Source organism: Suncus etruscus, chromosome 11 (assembly GCF_024139225.1).
Source record: "Suncus etruscus isolate mSunEtr1 chromosome 11, mSunEtr1.pri.cur, whole genome shotgun sequence".
Taxonomy (NCBI): Eukaryota; Metazoa; Chordata; class Mammalia; order Eulipotyphla; family Soricidae; genus Suncus; species Suncus etruscus.
In genome coordinates this window covers 12450070-12465504 of record NC_064858.1, presented here as the reverse complement: position 1 = coordinate 12465504, position 15435 = coordinate 12450070, and the positions used below count along the sequence as shown (strand labels likewise).

The window sequence follows — 15435 nt, the reverse complement described above, 5'->3', positions numbered from 1 at the left end:
GGGAGATGCAAATCAAAACAATGATGAGATACCATCTCACATCACAGAGATTGGCACACATCACAAAGAATGAAAACAATCAGTGCTGGAGGGGATGTGGAGAGAAAGGAACTCTTATCCACTGCTGGTGGGAATGCCGTCTAGTCCAACCTCTATGGAAAGCGATATGGAGATTCCTCCAAAATCTGGAAATTGAGCTCCCATTCGACCCAGCTATTCCACTCCTAGGGATATACCCCAAGAACACAAGAGTACAATACAAAACCCCTTTCCTCACACCTATATTTATTGCAGCACTATTCACAATAGCCAGGCTCTGGAAACAATCAAGATGCCCTTCAACAGATGAATGGCTAAAGAAACTGCGGTACATATACACAATGGAATATTATGTAGCTGTCAGGAGAGATGAAGTCATGAAATTTTCCTATACATGGATGTATATGGAATCTATCATGCTGAGTGAAATAAGTCAGAGGGAGAGAGAGACACACAGAATAGTCTCACTCATCTATGGGTTTTAAGAAAAATAAAAGTCATCTTTGCAACAATCCTTAGAGACAATGAGAGGAGGGCTGGAACTTCCAGCTCACTCCACTAAGCTCACCACAAAGAGTGGTGAGTGCAGTTATAGAAATAACTACACTGAAAACTACTGTAATCATGTGAATGAATGAGAGAACTGGAAAGCCTGTCTAGAGTACAGGTAGGGTTGGGGTTGGATGGAGGGAGATTTGGGACATTGGTGGTGGGAATGTTGCACTGGTGAAGGGGGGGGTGTTCTTTACATGACTGAAACCTAATCACAATCATATTTATAATCAAGATATTTAAATAAAGAAAAAAATTAAAAAAATTTAAGCATGGAATAAAACTCATTATTCTGAATTTTTTTTCATTTAGTCACAATGAAATCTCAGTTACTTATAATTGGGTTGTTACAAGTATAGTGTTTTAAAACTAGTTGATTCCCTGTTCCTGCCTCTTACACATACATTTTTTTTTGACTTCCAACCATTATTCTTCCTTTACAAGAGGCACTTTTTAAAATTAAAACTTTTCAGGGCTGGAAATAGTGGCACAGGGGTAAGGCATACGCTAGCCTAGGATGAACCACAGTTCGATCCCCTGGTGTCCCATATGGTTCCCCAAGCCAGGAGCAATTTATGAACTCATAGCCAGGAGTAACCCCTGAGCATCACTGGGTGTGGCCCCCAAACCAATAAATAAATAAATAAATAAATAAAAGTTAAAAATTTTTCATTGGGGTTTATAGTACTATTACTGATAGCATATTCATATGTACCACCTACATACTGTACCACCTATTTTTCCTAAGTAATTATTTCCCTCTACCACAAATATTACCCTGTTTCATCCAAGACTCCTCAAGAGGCATCTTTCCTAATGAATAATATTTTTGTGTACTGTGTTTCCATTGTCTTTGAGTATTATTTCACCATTATGTTTCTTTATATTCCACATGTGAGACGATCATTCTGTTTTGGTCTTTCTCCCTCTAATTTCTACAATATGAAACTTTCCAGGTCCCTCTGTCTAGAAGCAATTTTCATGACTATCTTTTCTTATGGTTGAATAACACTTTGTAAGTTTACCAGGGCTTCTTTCTCTCTCTCTCTCTCTCTCTCTCTCTCTCTCTCTCTCTCTCTCTCTCTCTGGATAACAATGAGATTTTTCAAATAAGTGGATCAAAAATTCCTGAAATTTATCTGGAATATCCCCCCGACCAAATAGCTAAGAAATACTTGGGAGAAAAGAATTTCACTTTCCCCAATTTCAAACTATACTACAAAGCAGTAGTAATTAAAAAAACATGGTACTTGAATAATGGAATAGACTTGAAAATAATGAGAAAGACCCTGAGGTATATGATCAGTTAATCTTCAATAAAGGAACAAAAATATAAAATGAATATGTTGGACAAACTTGTCACCCACACACAAAAATAAATGAGTTCATACTTCTGAAGTCATGCACAAGTAAAATTAAAATATACTAAAGGCTTTAATATCAAACCTAAATCTATAAAGTAAATAAGAGGAAAAGCAGGCATTTTTTACAATGCTTTTTTGTAAAAGCAGATAGTGTCTGCTGAATACTGCATCCTTAATTACCACATAATTGTTGTCCTTCGATTACTCTCTATCTTCAGAAAATTTCTGTCTCAGTCTTTGCAGAATCATGAGCCTAAAGCAGCACATGTAATTAAAGAGACATTTTCCCTTTCAATCAATTAAGATAGTTAAAATACTGGGCTAAAATAGTAAATATTTTGATTTGCGATTGGTAACATTGCTAGGAGTGATCAAATTATTTTATATAGGATTGGAGCAGCAGTAAGGCATTTGCCTTGCATGCAGCTGACCTAGGATGGATCTTGGATCTATCCCATATGGTCCCCCAAGCCAAGAGCAATTTTTGAGTGCATAGCCAGGAGTAACCCCTGAGCATCACCGGTTGTGGCCCAAACACCCCCTCCCAAAAATTTTATGTGTAAACCAAAAGAAAATATGTCACAGTTAGGTGTTTAAATGCAGTTTAGTGTTAATAAATTTTTGACTTCTTATATAATCCAGAAGCTAATAAATGTGTATTAAAGCATTCATGAACTAAAATGTAATTTGCTAAACTTTTTGTGTTCTTTAGTGTCCTTTTTGAGGGACCCAATGCACACTTCATAGTTTTTACAATTTGCAAATACTATGATATAATTAATAATATTAAATAGAGATTTTTCTAAGGTTATTCAGTTATGCACTTCTAAAAGCATTAATATTTAACAATGTATAAAAGATAAAATGACTTCTTTAAGAATATCAACAGGATGTTCTAAAACTCAAGTTAATTAGTTTTTCCAGTCAGGATTTTCTGTGATCTATGAAACACATGAATAAGAGCATGAATACCTCAAAGAGATCAAAGAAAACTTCAAAATAAGGGGCCAGTTTTAAAATAATTTTCTTTTTATTACACAAGGTGAGAACCAGGTGTTTGTGGGAGAAGGTAAAAGAGGGAGCTGGGTTATGTCACTAGTATACTGATATAATTAGGACTGGGAACCCTCACCAGTAGACCATGTCAGAGGTTACGTCTCAATTAGTTTGAATTTGGTAATTGATCAAGATCACTTCACGAATGTGAAGTTACTTAAAATTTAATGGTAGGCTATATTACTTATAACATTCAATGACCTATATCACTGTTGTTTCATATGTTTTCATATGAGTTCTGAAATAATAAATAATTCAATTTTCATAAAATTTAATATCTAGTTTCTTTTCTTTTTTTCTAGTTTCTTTTCATTCAAGACATTGTCATAAAATATTTGTAAGCTTTTCATTAATCATTGACTTAGTTTTAAAACAGTGAAAGATTGGTTATTTTCAAAATAAAACTCAAAATTACAAAATAAAGCATGAAAATAAAGCAGGAAAAGGGTAGATTTCATGAAAATATAGCACTAAAGCATAATGTACATTATAATTATGTACTTTTCAGGCATTTATTTTAATATTGATAATATAGGTTTTTAATAATAATTACTATATTTAAACTTCATAGCTACAAAATTGTTCATACTTGAGTTTCAGTGATAGATTATACAACACCTTTCACCAGTACAGCTTTACCACCACCAATGCCTTAAGTTTCTCTTCACCCAACACCATGCCTGACTCTAGTGAAGGCATTTTGCTTCTCTTTCTTTCTCTCATTTTTTTTGGGGGGGGGGCGCACACCCGGTGACGCTCAGGGGTTACTCCTGGCTAAGCGCTCAGAAATCCCCCTGGCTTGGGGGGACCATATAGGACGCCGGGGAATCGAACCGCGGTCCTTCCTTGGCTAGAGCTTGCAAGGCCGACACCTTACCTCTAGCGCCACCTCGCTGGCCCCATAACCATTTTTTTCTAACAATGGCACAGTATTGCATAATGTAGAGTTATCACAGTTTTCTTAGCCACTCATCTGTTCTTGGACACTTGGGCTGTTTCCAAGTTCCGGCTATTGTAAGTAGTGTTACAACAAAAAATAAAAGCGCAGAGGGCTTTCCGCATTGTCTTGGGGTTCCTAGGGTATATCTCTTGAAATAGTATTGCTGTATTAGGTGAGAGTCCAAATTATAGGGTTTCTTTTTTGTTTGTTTGTTTCTTAGGAATATCTATATTGTTTCCAAAAACATTGAACTAGTTGGCATTCACACCTTTCTACCCCCATCTAGGCTAGACTGGTGGTGCTTGTTCTTTGTAATGTCTGCCAGTCTAGTAGTGTGAGGTGGTATCTTATTATTATTTTTTCCAGTGACTTTTGGCATCTGTATTTCTTCTTTGAGGAAGAGTCTGTTCATTTCTTCTCCTATTTTTGGAAGGGCTAGATGGTTTTATCTTACCAGGTTCTATCAGTACCTTGTAAATATTAGATATGAACCCCTTACTTGATGAATATTGGCTAAATAGTTGATCCCATTCCATCAGTAGCCATTGCATCCTTCTGCATGCAAAGAAAATGACCTTCTCTATGCTATCTCTCCTGCCTCAGAAAAACATCTTAACCAAAACTGAAGCTAATGACTTTACCAATCAAATTATGCAATTTGAATAGCAAATTCAGAATACTTGTAGAGTCAATAGGAGCAAAACTATTTGCTAAGTTGTTGACACAAATATCCAGTGTTTATATGGAGAAAGCAAAAAATAGTTCTCATTAAATGAAAACATTGTATATATCAATTTATATCAGTTATTAAAAGTTGCTTCATTTTATATTTTATATTTACAATTTAAATAATTTTGCATTAACTAATACAAATCTAAGAAATTTTGTATTTCTTTGTGAAATATTTAACTTCAGTTAACTTCACTTTTGATAATTTGACATACTCCAAAGTAATCTTTTGATTTCTCTTTTATTCCACCTCTTTCTGAATTTTGTCTGTATTTCTTCACTTAAGTCCCTATAATTAACATCCTTGCCATCTGTTCAGGTCAGTTTTTCTAAGAAGAAAATTTGAGACAGAATTAACTGCAATGCCTGCTAAGAAAGATTACTTTAGCTACTCATGGACATTTATTTTTCCATATGAATTCCAGTGTGGTAAAATCTTTAAAAACTGTCACGGAAATTTTCATAGGGATTGCATTAAATTTGTAAAATGCTTAGGAATTATTGACATTTTATTTTATTTTTGATATGGGGTCACACCCAATGACGCTCAGGGCTTACTCCTAGATATGTGCTCAGAAATTGCTCCTGGCTTGGGAGACCATATGGGACACTGGGAACTAACCAAGGTCTGTCCTGGATCAGCCACATGCAAGGCAAACGCCCTACCACTCCAGCCCCAAGAATTATTGACATTTTAATGATGTTTATCCTCCCAATCCATGAGCAGGGTATATGTCTCCATTTCCTTGTGTCCTCTTTAATTACTTGACACAGTTTTCTAGTTTTCTTTAATATAACTATATTTTACATCCTTAGTTAAGTTTACTCCAAGGTACTTGGTTTTCTGAGATACAATTGTGAATAGGATTTTTTAATTATATTTTCTTCTCTTTCACTGTTTGTATATAGAAGAGCCATGGATTTTTGCATATTACCTTTGTAGCCTGCCACATCACTAATCATCAGGGAAATGCAAATCAAAACAACAATGAGATATCATCTCACACTACAGAGACTAGTACACATCACAAAAAGTAAGAACAACCAGTGCTGGCATGGATGCGGGGAGAAGAGATGAACTCTCATTCACTGAGAATGCAAACTGGTTCAGCCATTTTTAAAAACTATATGGACATTCCTCAAAAAGCTAGAAATTGAGCTTTCATGTGATCTAGCAATATCAATCTTAGGGATATGTCCCAAGAACTAAAATCACAATACAAAAATGTATTTTGCACTCCTATGTACAACACAGCACTATTTACAATAGCCAGAATCTGAAAACACCTCAGGTGTACAATACCAGATGAGTGGCTAAAGAAACTGTGGTTGAACTACTATGCAGCCATTAGGAAAAATGAAGTCATGAAATTTGTCTATATATGAATGGATATGGATATTATGTTGAGTGAAATGAGCCAGAGGGAAAGGATATACAAAGAATAATCTCATTCTTCTATGGGATAAAAGAAAAATAAAAGACACTATGGTAACAATATTCAGAGACGATAGAGATAGGAGTCAGAAGGTCCAGCCCATGGTAGAAGGCTGGCCACAGAGTGGTGAGTGCAGTTAGAGTAGAGAAGGATCTACTAGAACAATGATAGTTGAAATTTATTGCTCTGGACAGAAAATCGGTGTTGAAAGGGGAGAAAGTGACATACAAGTCACCTCTCCATTAACAATAATGCAAACCACAGTGTCAAAAAGAAAAGAGAGAAAATATTGGTGGTGGGAAGGGTGTACTGGTGAAGTATGGTGTATGTTGTATCAGCAAAACCCAACAATAAACAGTTTGTAATCACAGTGCTTTCATAAAGAAATTAATTTTAAAAAAAAAGAAACATTCCCTTGGTAGAAAGTAGAAGAAACTGTATTGGGCATGGGACTTAGTGAAATAAAGTATCAGATATCCCTAGTAAAATTTAAACCATAGATAATATTTATAAAATTGTTCTAAGATTGAATGGATTTTATATCCTGTTGATATAGTTATGGGTCACTTCTTAGGGGAATAAGTAACCATGAGTGAGAGGGATCTCTGAATTTAAGGGAAGGGGTTGAAGATAAATTTCACTGACAGAACTCAACGTTTAGGCAAAATATTTTCTTAAAGAGGGACTTGGATACCACTTATTTAAAAATAGATGTTTTTAATTATTTATACTCACTCTACTTAACTACAAAATATTTATATATCATAAATAGCAATTCCAGAATTCACCCATTCCCTTGTGTTTCTTTGTGCATTTTGCTACCCAGTTTCACAGATCAAAAACCTATTGAGGGTCTAAAGAGAGTGTAGTGAATAGGGTGCTTGCTTGCATGCAGCTGTCCACAATTTGATCCAAGAATACATATGATCTCCTTAAAATGCGAGGAATAATTAATTCCAGAGTGTATAGCCAAGAGAAAACCCTGAGTATCACCAGTTATAGCCCCAAACAAATGAGCAAGAACAAAATCTATGTCATTTATCTCCACAAAATTTCCAATTTTGACCTTCCCACTTTTTCTATACTGCTATCCTTTGTTAACAATCACCATGCAATACTATATTATCGACATTAACCGGTTTTCTCCAAGATACATATAATAACCAAGTTTACACTCTTTACACTCTATCTATGTGATCTCTAAAATGCACACAGACATGTGAGGTGTGCACACACAGAAGCCAGGGATGCAGTTCAAATAGTAAAACACATTCCTAGAATGTGACAAGGTCTAAGTTTTGATCCCCTCAGGATGGCCATGTATAACCCTCATAGCCCCCAAACCCTACTACAATGCTGATCTGAAGACTGAACCATCAACCAAAACTACCAGTTAGCATCTCCCGGAGTGGTCCTAGCCTTCCAAGTTCCACAGAGGGCAGACTTTATGTGAAAAATTGCCAGTAAGTAAACAACCAAATAAAACAGGGCATTGTGGACATTCCGGTCCAAACCTCTTAGCATCTCCTAGGGGATTTTCCCTTACTTTAGATTTTATTTCCAGTTTATTAGCTCTACAAACCCAGTCACAATAGTACCCATTTTCTATCCCCAGAGAAAATTTTACTATTCATTATTTGTCTTTATTTCCCCTCCTCGCAGTCAGTGCTCAAGGCTTACTCCTGGCTCTGCACTCAGAAGTTACTTCTGGCGAGTTGGGGTTGGAGGCACATGGGATGCAGAGGATAAAATCCAGGTTGGCCTCATACAGGCAAGTACCTTACTTGCTGTGCTATAATTCCAACCCCACGTTTGTCTTTTATTTCCCTTTTGGCCACAACCAGCTCTGTGTTCCTGGCTCTATCGATGGAAGTTGCACCCTGAAAAGCTTAGAGAGTCTATGGGGTGCTGTGATCAAAAATAGACTTCCAGCACACAAAATGCTACCTTCTGAGCTACCTCTTCTTTCTGTCCTTTCTGTTTCTTTCTTGATTTTTTATATTCTCCTACTCCCCAAATTTCATTACTTTTTTTTACTTTTATAGGAATATTCAATATTTCTACTAATACTTCATTTACCACAAAGTAGAGAAACTTCTGCTTATGTGTTTATCTTCTAATATGTGTGTGTATGTGTGTATAAAGTAAGAACTCACACGTTTATCTTTGAATTCACCTTGTCAAAGATTGGGAATTCACATATATTGGGCAATAGAAGCTTATTGACAATTTACTGGACTGTTGAAAGGTTTAGATTCTATGCATATGATTCATGATGTTATTATTATGTTTTCACATTTGTTATGCATTTTATTATTTTTGAGTTATTTATGTTTAGATGATCTCCCATTTATGCTGACAGAGCAGGGATCCTGGACAACAAAGTTGGTGGTGCTAGGGATTATCTCTCCTAGCAGTTCTACTGTCTACTATTACTCAAGGGACAATGTGGTACTAGTGAACAAATGAGGGTAAGCTGCATTCAAAGTTTGTGCCCTAACATCTGAACTATCTCTGTAGCTCAGGGGTGGCGAACATTCGGCTCTCGAGCCACCTGCAGCTCTCGGCCAAAATGAATGCGGGTCTTTGCCACTTCTCATTCTTTTGTATACTGTGGCTCTTTGCCAAGTTTGGATTTTGTTCTGCTGCTTCTGAGGAGGGGAGGGACCTCTGAGGAGAGATCTCCAAGGGCGTAGTCCCGTCTCCCATCCCTCAGAAACAACTGCACGGACAAGAGAGTGGGGGACCCGTGTGTCACATGTTGGGTCACATCTGGCCGTTAGTTCTTAGTGTGGAGGATGCAGCACACCTTCACCATCACTGCAGGATTTTGACCCTCACTCAAAATTAAAAAAAATGCAATATGTGTTTCATATATTATTGTTAAAATTAGATGCTTTTGTGTGTTTGTTTTGGCAGATCACTGCGTGGTGTGGCTCTCTGACTCTCACAGTTTAAAATTTTGGCTCTTTGTGTCGAACTTGTTCACCAGCCCTGCTCTAGCTCTTCACATGCTGTTTCATTTTAATACTAGGCATTATTAAAAATAAATGAAATGGATTATGGGAATATACTGAAACAGAAAATAAGCTATTACGAGAATTTTCTATTTATTTCTGCTTTCTTTTCAGTCTTCTGGTTTACTTACAAAGTATCTGATTGTCTCGGTACATCCCATTCTCACTATGGGACACACTAGACACAGACAACTAATTTGTAGCTTCAATTTATAGAAAGCCTCCTTTATAACTCTATGTCTGTCTGGATCTCTCTCCATTACTTTACATTCTAATCATTTTATTCATCACTTGTTCCACAACACAAAATTCTGAGAAAAGAAAATATAAAAACTGATTCTTCAACTTAATTGCTAATGTGTTTCATATATTATTGTTAAAATTATATGCTTTTGTGTGTTTGTTTTGGCAGGTCACTGCGTGGTGTGGCTCTCTGACTCTCACAGTTTAAAATTTTGGCTCTTTATGTCGAACTTGTTCACCACCCCTGCTCTAGCTCTTCACATGCTGTTTCATTTTAATACTAGGCATTATTAAAAGAGGCCATGTAGCAGATACTATAGATAAAGCAGATTACTCTAAATATTACTTTTTGGGTATTCAAAGAAAGCATCAGAGTGAGTGTCTGATGTAGAGCATGGTTGGGTTAATTTATGTTCAAGCAATTGACCTGCCTTCAGGGAGTTAATAATTTAGCTATGGAGGCATGAACAATTGCAAAGCAGTAGTGCAACCGTTTGCTTTGCACTTGGCTGGCCCGAGATAGATCTAGGTTTGATCCTTGGCATCCCATTTGGTCCCCGGAGCCTCCCAGGAGCAATTTCTGAGCACAGAGCCAGGAGTAACCCCTGAATGCCACTGAGTGTGGCCCCAAAACCAAAACCAAAGCCAAAAACAATTTAGCTATGATAAAGAACTACATGTAAATATAAGCAAAATATTACAGGAATTCAAAATGAGAGATCAGGTATTTAAAAATATTTTCAGTTAAAGGACTGTGACTAGAGATTGTATAGAGAGTAGTGTATTTGCCTTGTATGTAGCTGACCAAAGTTTGATATCCATGCAAATAGGGTCCTTCTTGAGTGATTCTTGAGGAAAGAGACAGGATTAAACTTTGAACATGTTTGCTGTAGTTCCCCCAAAAATGTTAATTCAATTTAAAATGCTATAAGAACCCTAATTGAGATGCTAATTTAACAAGAAAAGACAAATATTGGTAGAGTGTTGAAAATTGCATTAAGTAAGTTTGGTAACTTTGAAAAACCAGAAAGGAACCTACAACATAATTTGGACTTTCTTTGTTATACCAGAATAAATTTTGATTTATTGTACAAAATTTGAAAGTCACTGAGTATTTCATATAAACATTCCAGCAACAGTCATCAAAGTGAACTAGCATACTTATTAACTATAAATTTCTTACCATATCAGAGAGATTTACTAAAAATTGAGTTATGAGGAGGCCAGGATTGATGCTGGGAATGCATAGCAATTAAATAACCAGAAGGTCACTATGAGAGAAAAAAGACAGAAATCAGTCCTATTTTTGTGTGTGTTTTCTTGAGAGCACGAAGCAAGAACTTCATTAGAGTTAAAGAATATGGGGAAATAAATAAGTTTTAAAAAAGTATGGCAAAGGTAATACAGGTGTAGAATTAAAAATAATGAAAAATACTTAAAATAGACAGCAAAAATAATTCCTAGATTCAATAAAAAATTATGAGTTACACGGGCAAAGAAATGGGCTATGAAAAAGATTCATTTTTGGTTATAGAGTACCACTGGAACTTTGTTAGTGAAATGGCAACTATTGCACATAAATCTGTAACAAAACTATTAATAATTATATAAAGTAACCAATAAGTCAATACAAATAAAACTTAAACAAGGACGATGATAAAGAAATTATAACCTTACGAATCGTCTTATAGAGTCTAAAACAAAGTATATTTCTGAGAGACATAAGATAGTAATTAGAGAAAGGATACTATAGGAGAATAATGAAACAAGCTAAAATAAAGACTAAAACAGTTTCACTTAAAACTATGGAAAGTTATTCTTTAACTCATTGTTGGATTTGTTGAGAATTAGGTGAAAACATGCTCAAGGTGAAAGAATGCCTAGAATATAAGTGTTCTCTATTAGCTGCTGCCAATTTTGTAACAACAATAGATTGCAGTGCCTTTCAGTGCAGGTCTGCTCAGTTTATGTACTAATTCATGAATGCTGGTTGGGAGGTGACCTTTGATCTGTGCCACACCATTCAAATAAATAAATCAACTCTATGTCATATAATAGTATCAAGTTAGAGAAAGACAATAGTCACAGTGACATTGCCTGGAGAGGCAGCTCTATTCTATATTTGTTGTTTGCTGTTTTGAGATAGAAGAAAATGCTTTCTTTATCATTTGGCAAGTGAGTAAGTAGAATATTTAGATAACATTATACAATTTTAATTCAATCCTAAAAAGAATAATTTATTAACTTAAATAGGTGTCCTATTTTAAATGATTCAACACCAATAAACAATCACTAATCATGTTCATTAATAAAATCATGTTCATTAGTATAAAAATAAAACTTTCAAGTTAAAAATATAAGTACTATCATATGACCTCACTCATAAATTTACTTATGATTAGGTAACAAATCCCGAACAATAGCAGTGTCTTGGTAGGTGATTATTTAATCAGATTAATGAGAAATAGGCAATTCAGTTAATGTTGCTCAAAGGACATTTTTCAAGGTACTGCATTTGTTATTTTAAGATGTTATTAAGCAATCAACTTTAGATGTGCTCTATATTCAGTGCAGATAATAATTGTGTCCCAGATAACAGAAGAGATGTTTAAAAATGCCATAAAATTGCTTTTGAATTTGTATTCATATTTAAGCCTATTTTACTCAGACCAGTTGGAAAAATTTTCTTGAATAAGTTTCTTTAAATTATGACAATTAAAAGTTTATTTCTCTCTATGGGAAAATTTAAAAATTAGAAAAAATAAATATGAATACACTTTTATTTTATTTTACATGCCAGCAAAAATATCTGATTACTTCAGAGTTGCTTTGTTTATTGAAGTTATTAGACAGAAGTGTCATAGTAATTGGTCCATATTTGAAAACTGATAAGTCTACAAAGAACAAAATTCAATAGTTGTTAAATAGAAGAATTAACATGATTATGTTTCTGTTTATAGAAAACATATTTTTCACTGAATCATGTCAGAGCTAATCTTAAATGATCACATGTCCTAGTAATATTTAACATGTCAAAATTTGAAAAATTATTAACTGCCGTGCTTTACAAAGCTATAAATAATACAATTTTTCAACACCAAACACAGCATTTCCCCACCAATGCCCTCATGTTCCTACCCATCCCTAAGCCATTCTCTTAACAGGAACCTTTTATTTTTTCTTGAGAGGATAGACTCAATCATTTTATAAATATTTTAATTTTGAAGCATTATGTTTACAATATGTTAATAAGTCCCCATGTGCACAGCATTCTAGTACTACATCTGCCAACAGAATATCTACTTCCCTCCAGGAAAAGCACGTTTTTATAGTTAATTATTGTTGTTTGGATTCCATGCTTGGAATTGTGTGTCTCATAGTTTTTAAGAAATAGTGACAAAGGAAATAGCAAGAGTGGTGACCTGTTAGTCTATGGTTAAATATGATTTGAACTCTCAGTTGTTAGTGTTAGCATTTTTAACAGTTAGGAATGCTTAAGCTTCCAGTCTCAAGTCACTTTTTGCAGGTAATATACTTTTATTATGAAGTCAGTTTTGTGAATGTCATAAATACCTGGTTTAGAGCATGTTCACTTTCATGTGTTCTCTGAATTGCCTATAGTCCACATAAAAATAGAATCTAGTTTGCAGCACCACACAGAGGTACCAATGTATTAGAAGGGTGTTTCATTGGTTTCCTTTGATATCTTATCTATTCAATTAATTCACTAAAATTGAGGCAAAGCTAGAGACAAACTGCAAGAGGGTTCCCCTTTAAGAACACCTACAAGACCTTTAATCTGATACTTCAATTTATCTACTACAAGCCAGTAAAATGAAAGCAAATATTTCATTTTTTACCTCCTCTCTTAAAGAACTTATGTCCTCTCTTAAAGAACTCAAGAATAGAGAATAAATTAAATCTATAAAGATTAACTTAGTTAAAATTAAATATTATAGAGATAAATATATGGAGCAGTAAGTTTGTCATAGTAAATAGTGATTTTTTTTAAGTCTCAAGAGAAAGGTTGCACATAAACGCAAAAAGTTCCAGGCATGCATTTTAAGAAATCATAACAAAGCCTTCTAATATAGTATGTGCTTTTGAATGCCATGATTCTGATTAATGTCTTAGAATATAATTATCGACCATGGCATAACTAAATAGGATGCCACCTCCTATTTGTATTCATTTAGTAATTTTTTTGTATTCATTTAGTAATTCAGAGAAAAAAATGAATGATTAATAAACCTGTCTGCTTCTCCATGATCCAAACAAAAATGGACAAACTTGAATAAGCCAAAGTAAGCAAAGTCTTCCACCTTGATACCATTTTCATGTGTCAAAGCTAATGAGAACATAGCTGGGAGATGAATAACATCATAACCTAAACTTGAATGTTCGTTAAAAAAAATGAAGCAAAAAGGTATTGTCCCTGAAATAATTAACCATATTAATCTTCTTTTTTTTTGCTCTCTGGTTATAATAGTCATTTTTATATTTAATTAATGCACAGGATCATTTTGGGAAATGGATAACGAGCCTCTGATCATATTACCATGAAAATGTGCATTAACACTGCAACTGAGGAGGCTGCTTCATGTGCAGAAAATCCACTTTGTAATTAGCCCACTGTGAACTGAATCACATCAGGAGGAATTCTGAGTAAACCAGTGAACTGTGGCTATTGGCACTGCAGTGTACATAGACCACCGACATTCCAGAGATTGTCTTTAATCAACAAGATTGTCTAAAAAGAAAACTAATAATGCGTGACATAGGGAACAAAGCAGAAATAAGAGAATACTAAACTATTTTACAAAATCAGAAATATGGATTTAAGCAAAATAAAATGGTGAAATAATAGAATCACTTCTACTGGTAATATGAAGATGTGTATAGAGTTTTGTTCTTATGATAATAATTTCAAAGATTAAGGAAACATCTGGGTTTATACAACTTTTTCTAGGTCACAGACAGACCTGGAATGAGCTCTTTCAATTTGTGTTAAACAGACAAAAATATATAAAGATCCAAGAACAAGGCATAAGAGAATTCTTTTATCTCCCAGTAAGAACAGTGCAGAACACGGCATCAAATTTTTATCTTATGATATAAATATATCAGATAGGAAACCAAAGCATGTATTCATAATTAATCATATGACTCTAATGACTAACCAACTTTGATTAAAAAACCCTTTAACTGTATATTTAAAATAATAGACAATAGTTCTCATTAAATCCTAATGTGCACAATGATAAATTTGATTTTGAAGTGTCAACACTACTCCAAAAGAAAAGCTGCCTTAAGATAGCAAAATACTACAGAACTGATGTCAGTGCCATTCTCTGTAGTCAAATGCCTCACTGGCAAATTGGTAAGAGATTTAAAAAAAAAGGTTTGTTTGTTTGTTTGTTTGTTTCAAATGAACCTTAAGTCATCTAAAGGGGGAGTGTCAAGGAACTAGAGATGCCACACAAAACTAAAAAACAAACAAACAAAACCCAGAAACGAACAAACAACAACAAGAACAGAAACAAGTATCAAGTCTGCCCTAGATTCTAGTCTCCCTAAAAGGAAAAAAATAAAACAATAATTAATTTAGCACCTTTCAGCTAAAACACAAATCCTGGCTGTTTTCATTGCTTATAACAGACCCTGCACTCACCTGGGAAACTTCGTACAGCAGTTTGTAATGTTCCTCTCTTTTCTGAAAAGTGCACAAATTGCAGCCCATTCTAAGCAGAAGAAAGAGCAAATCTTACAATTTCCCCAGAACTGAAAGACAAGTTGAACTGCCAGGGAATCACCCTCCAGCCTTGTGTACTGTTTTTCATCGGTCACTTAATCCAGAGACAGACAAACCGCTGAAAGCACAAGCCAGGATGTGGATATCTAGCAGCATGCTCCCGTTTGCTGTCTCTAAGTATTCTTGCGCTCATGCTACACAAGCAGTTTCCAGTCAGTTCATGGCAACTCCCCCTCTGTCTCTGCATCAGTGCACATGACTACATCGATTCCAGTTCATGAATATTAATATTTCCTCATTGATTATT

The 15435-nt window shown here is 34.8% G+C and overlaps 1 protein-coding gene across 1 annotated transcript in view; it reads right to left on the bottom strand.

Moving 5' to 3' along the window:
• The window catches only part of PDZRN4 (PDZ domain containing ring finger 4), a 169195-nt gene extending 154079 nt beyond the window's left edge, over positions 1-15116 (bottom strand). The window contains exon 1 of the mRNA XM_049783884.1: positions 15048-15116. Within this exon, the coding sequence (XP_049639841.1) occupies positions 15048-15116 (69 nt within the window). The remainder of the gene's footprint in view (positions 1-15047) is intronic.
• Between the last annotated feature and the right edge of the window lie 319 nt (positions 15117-15435).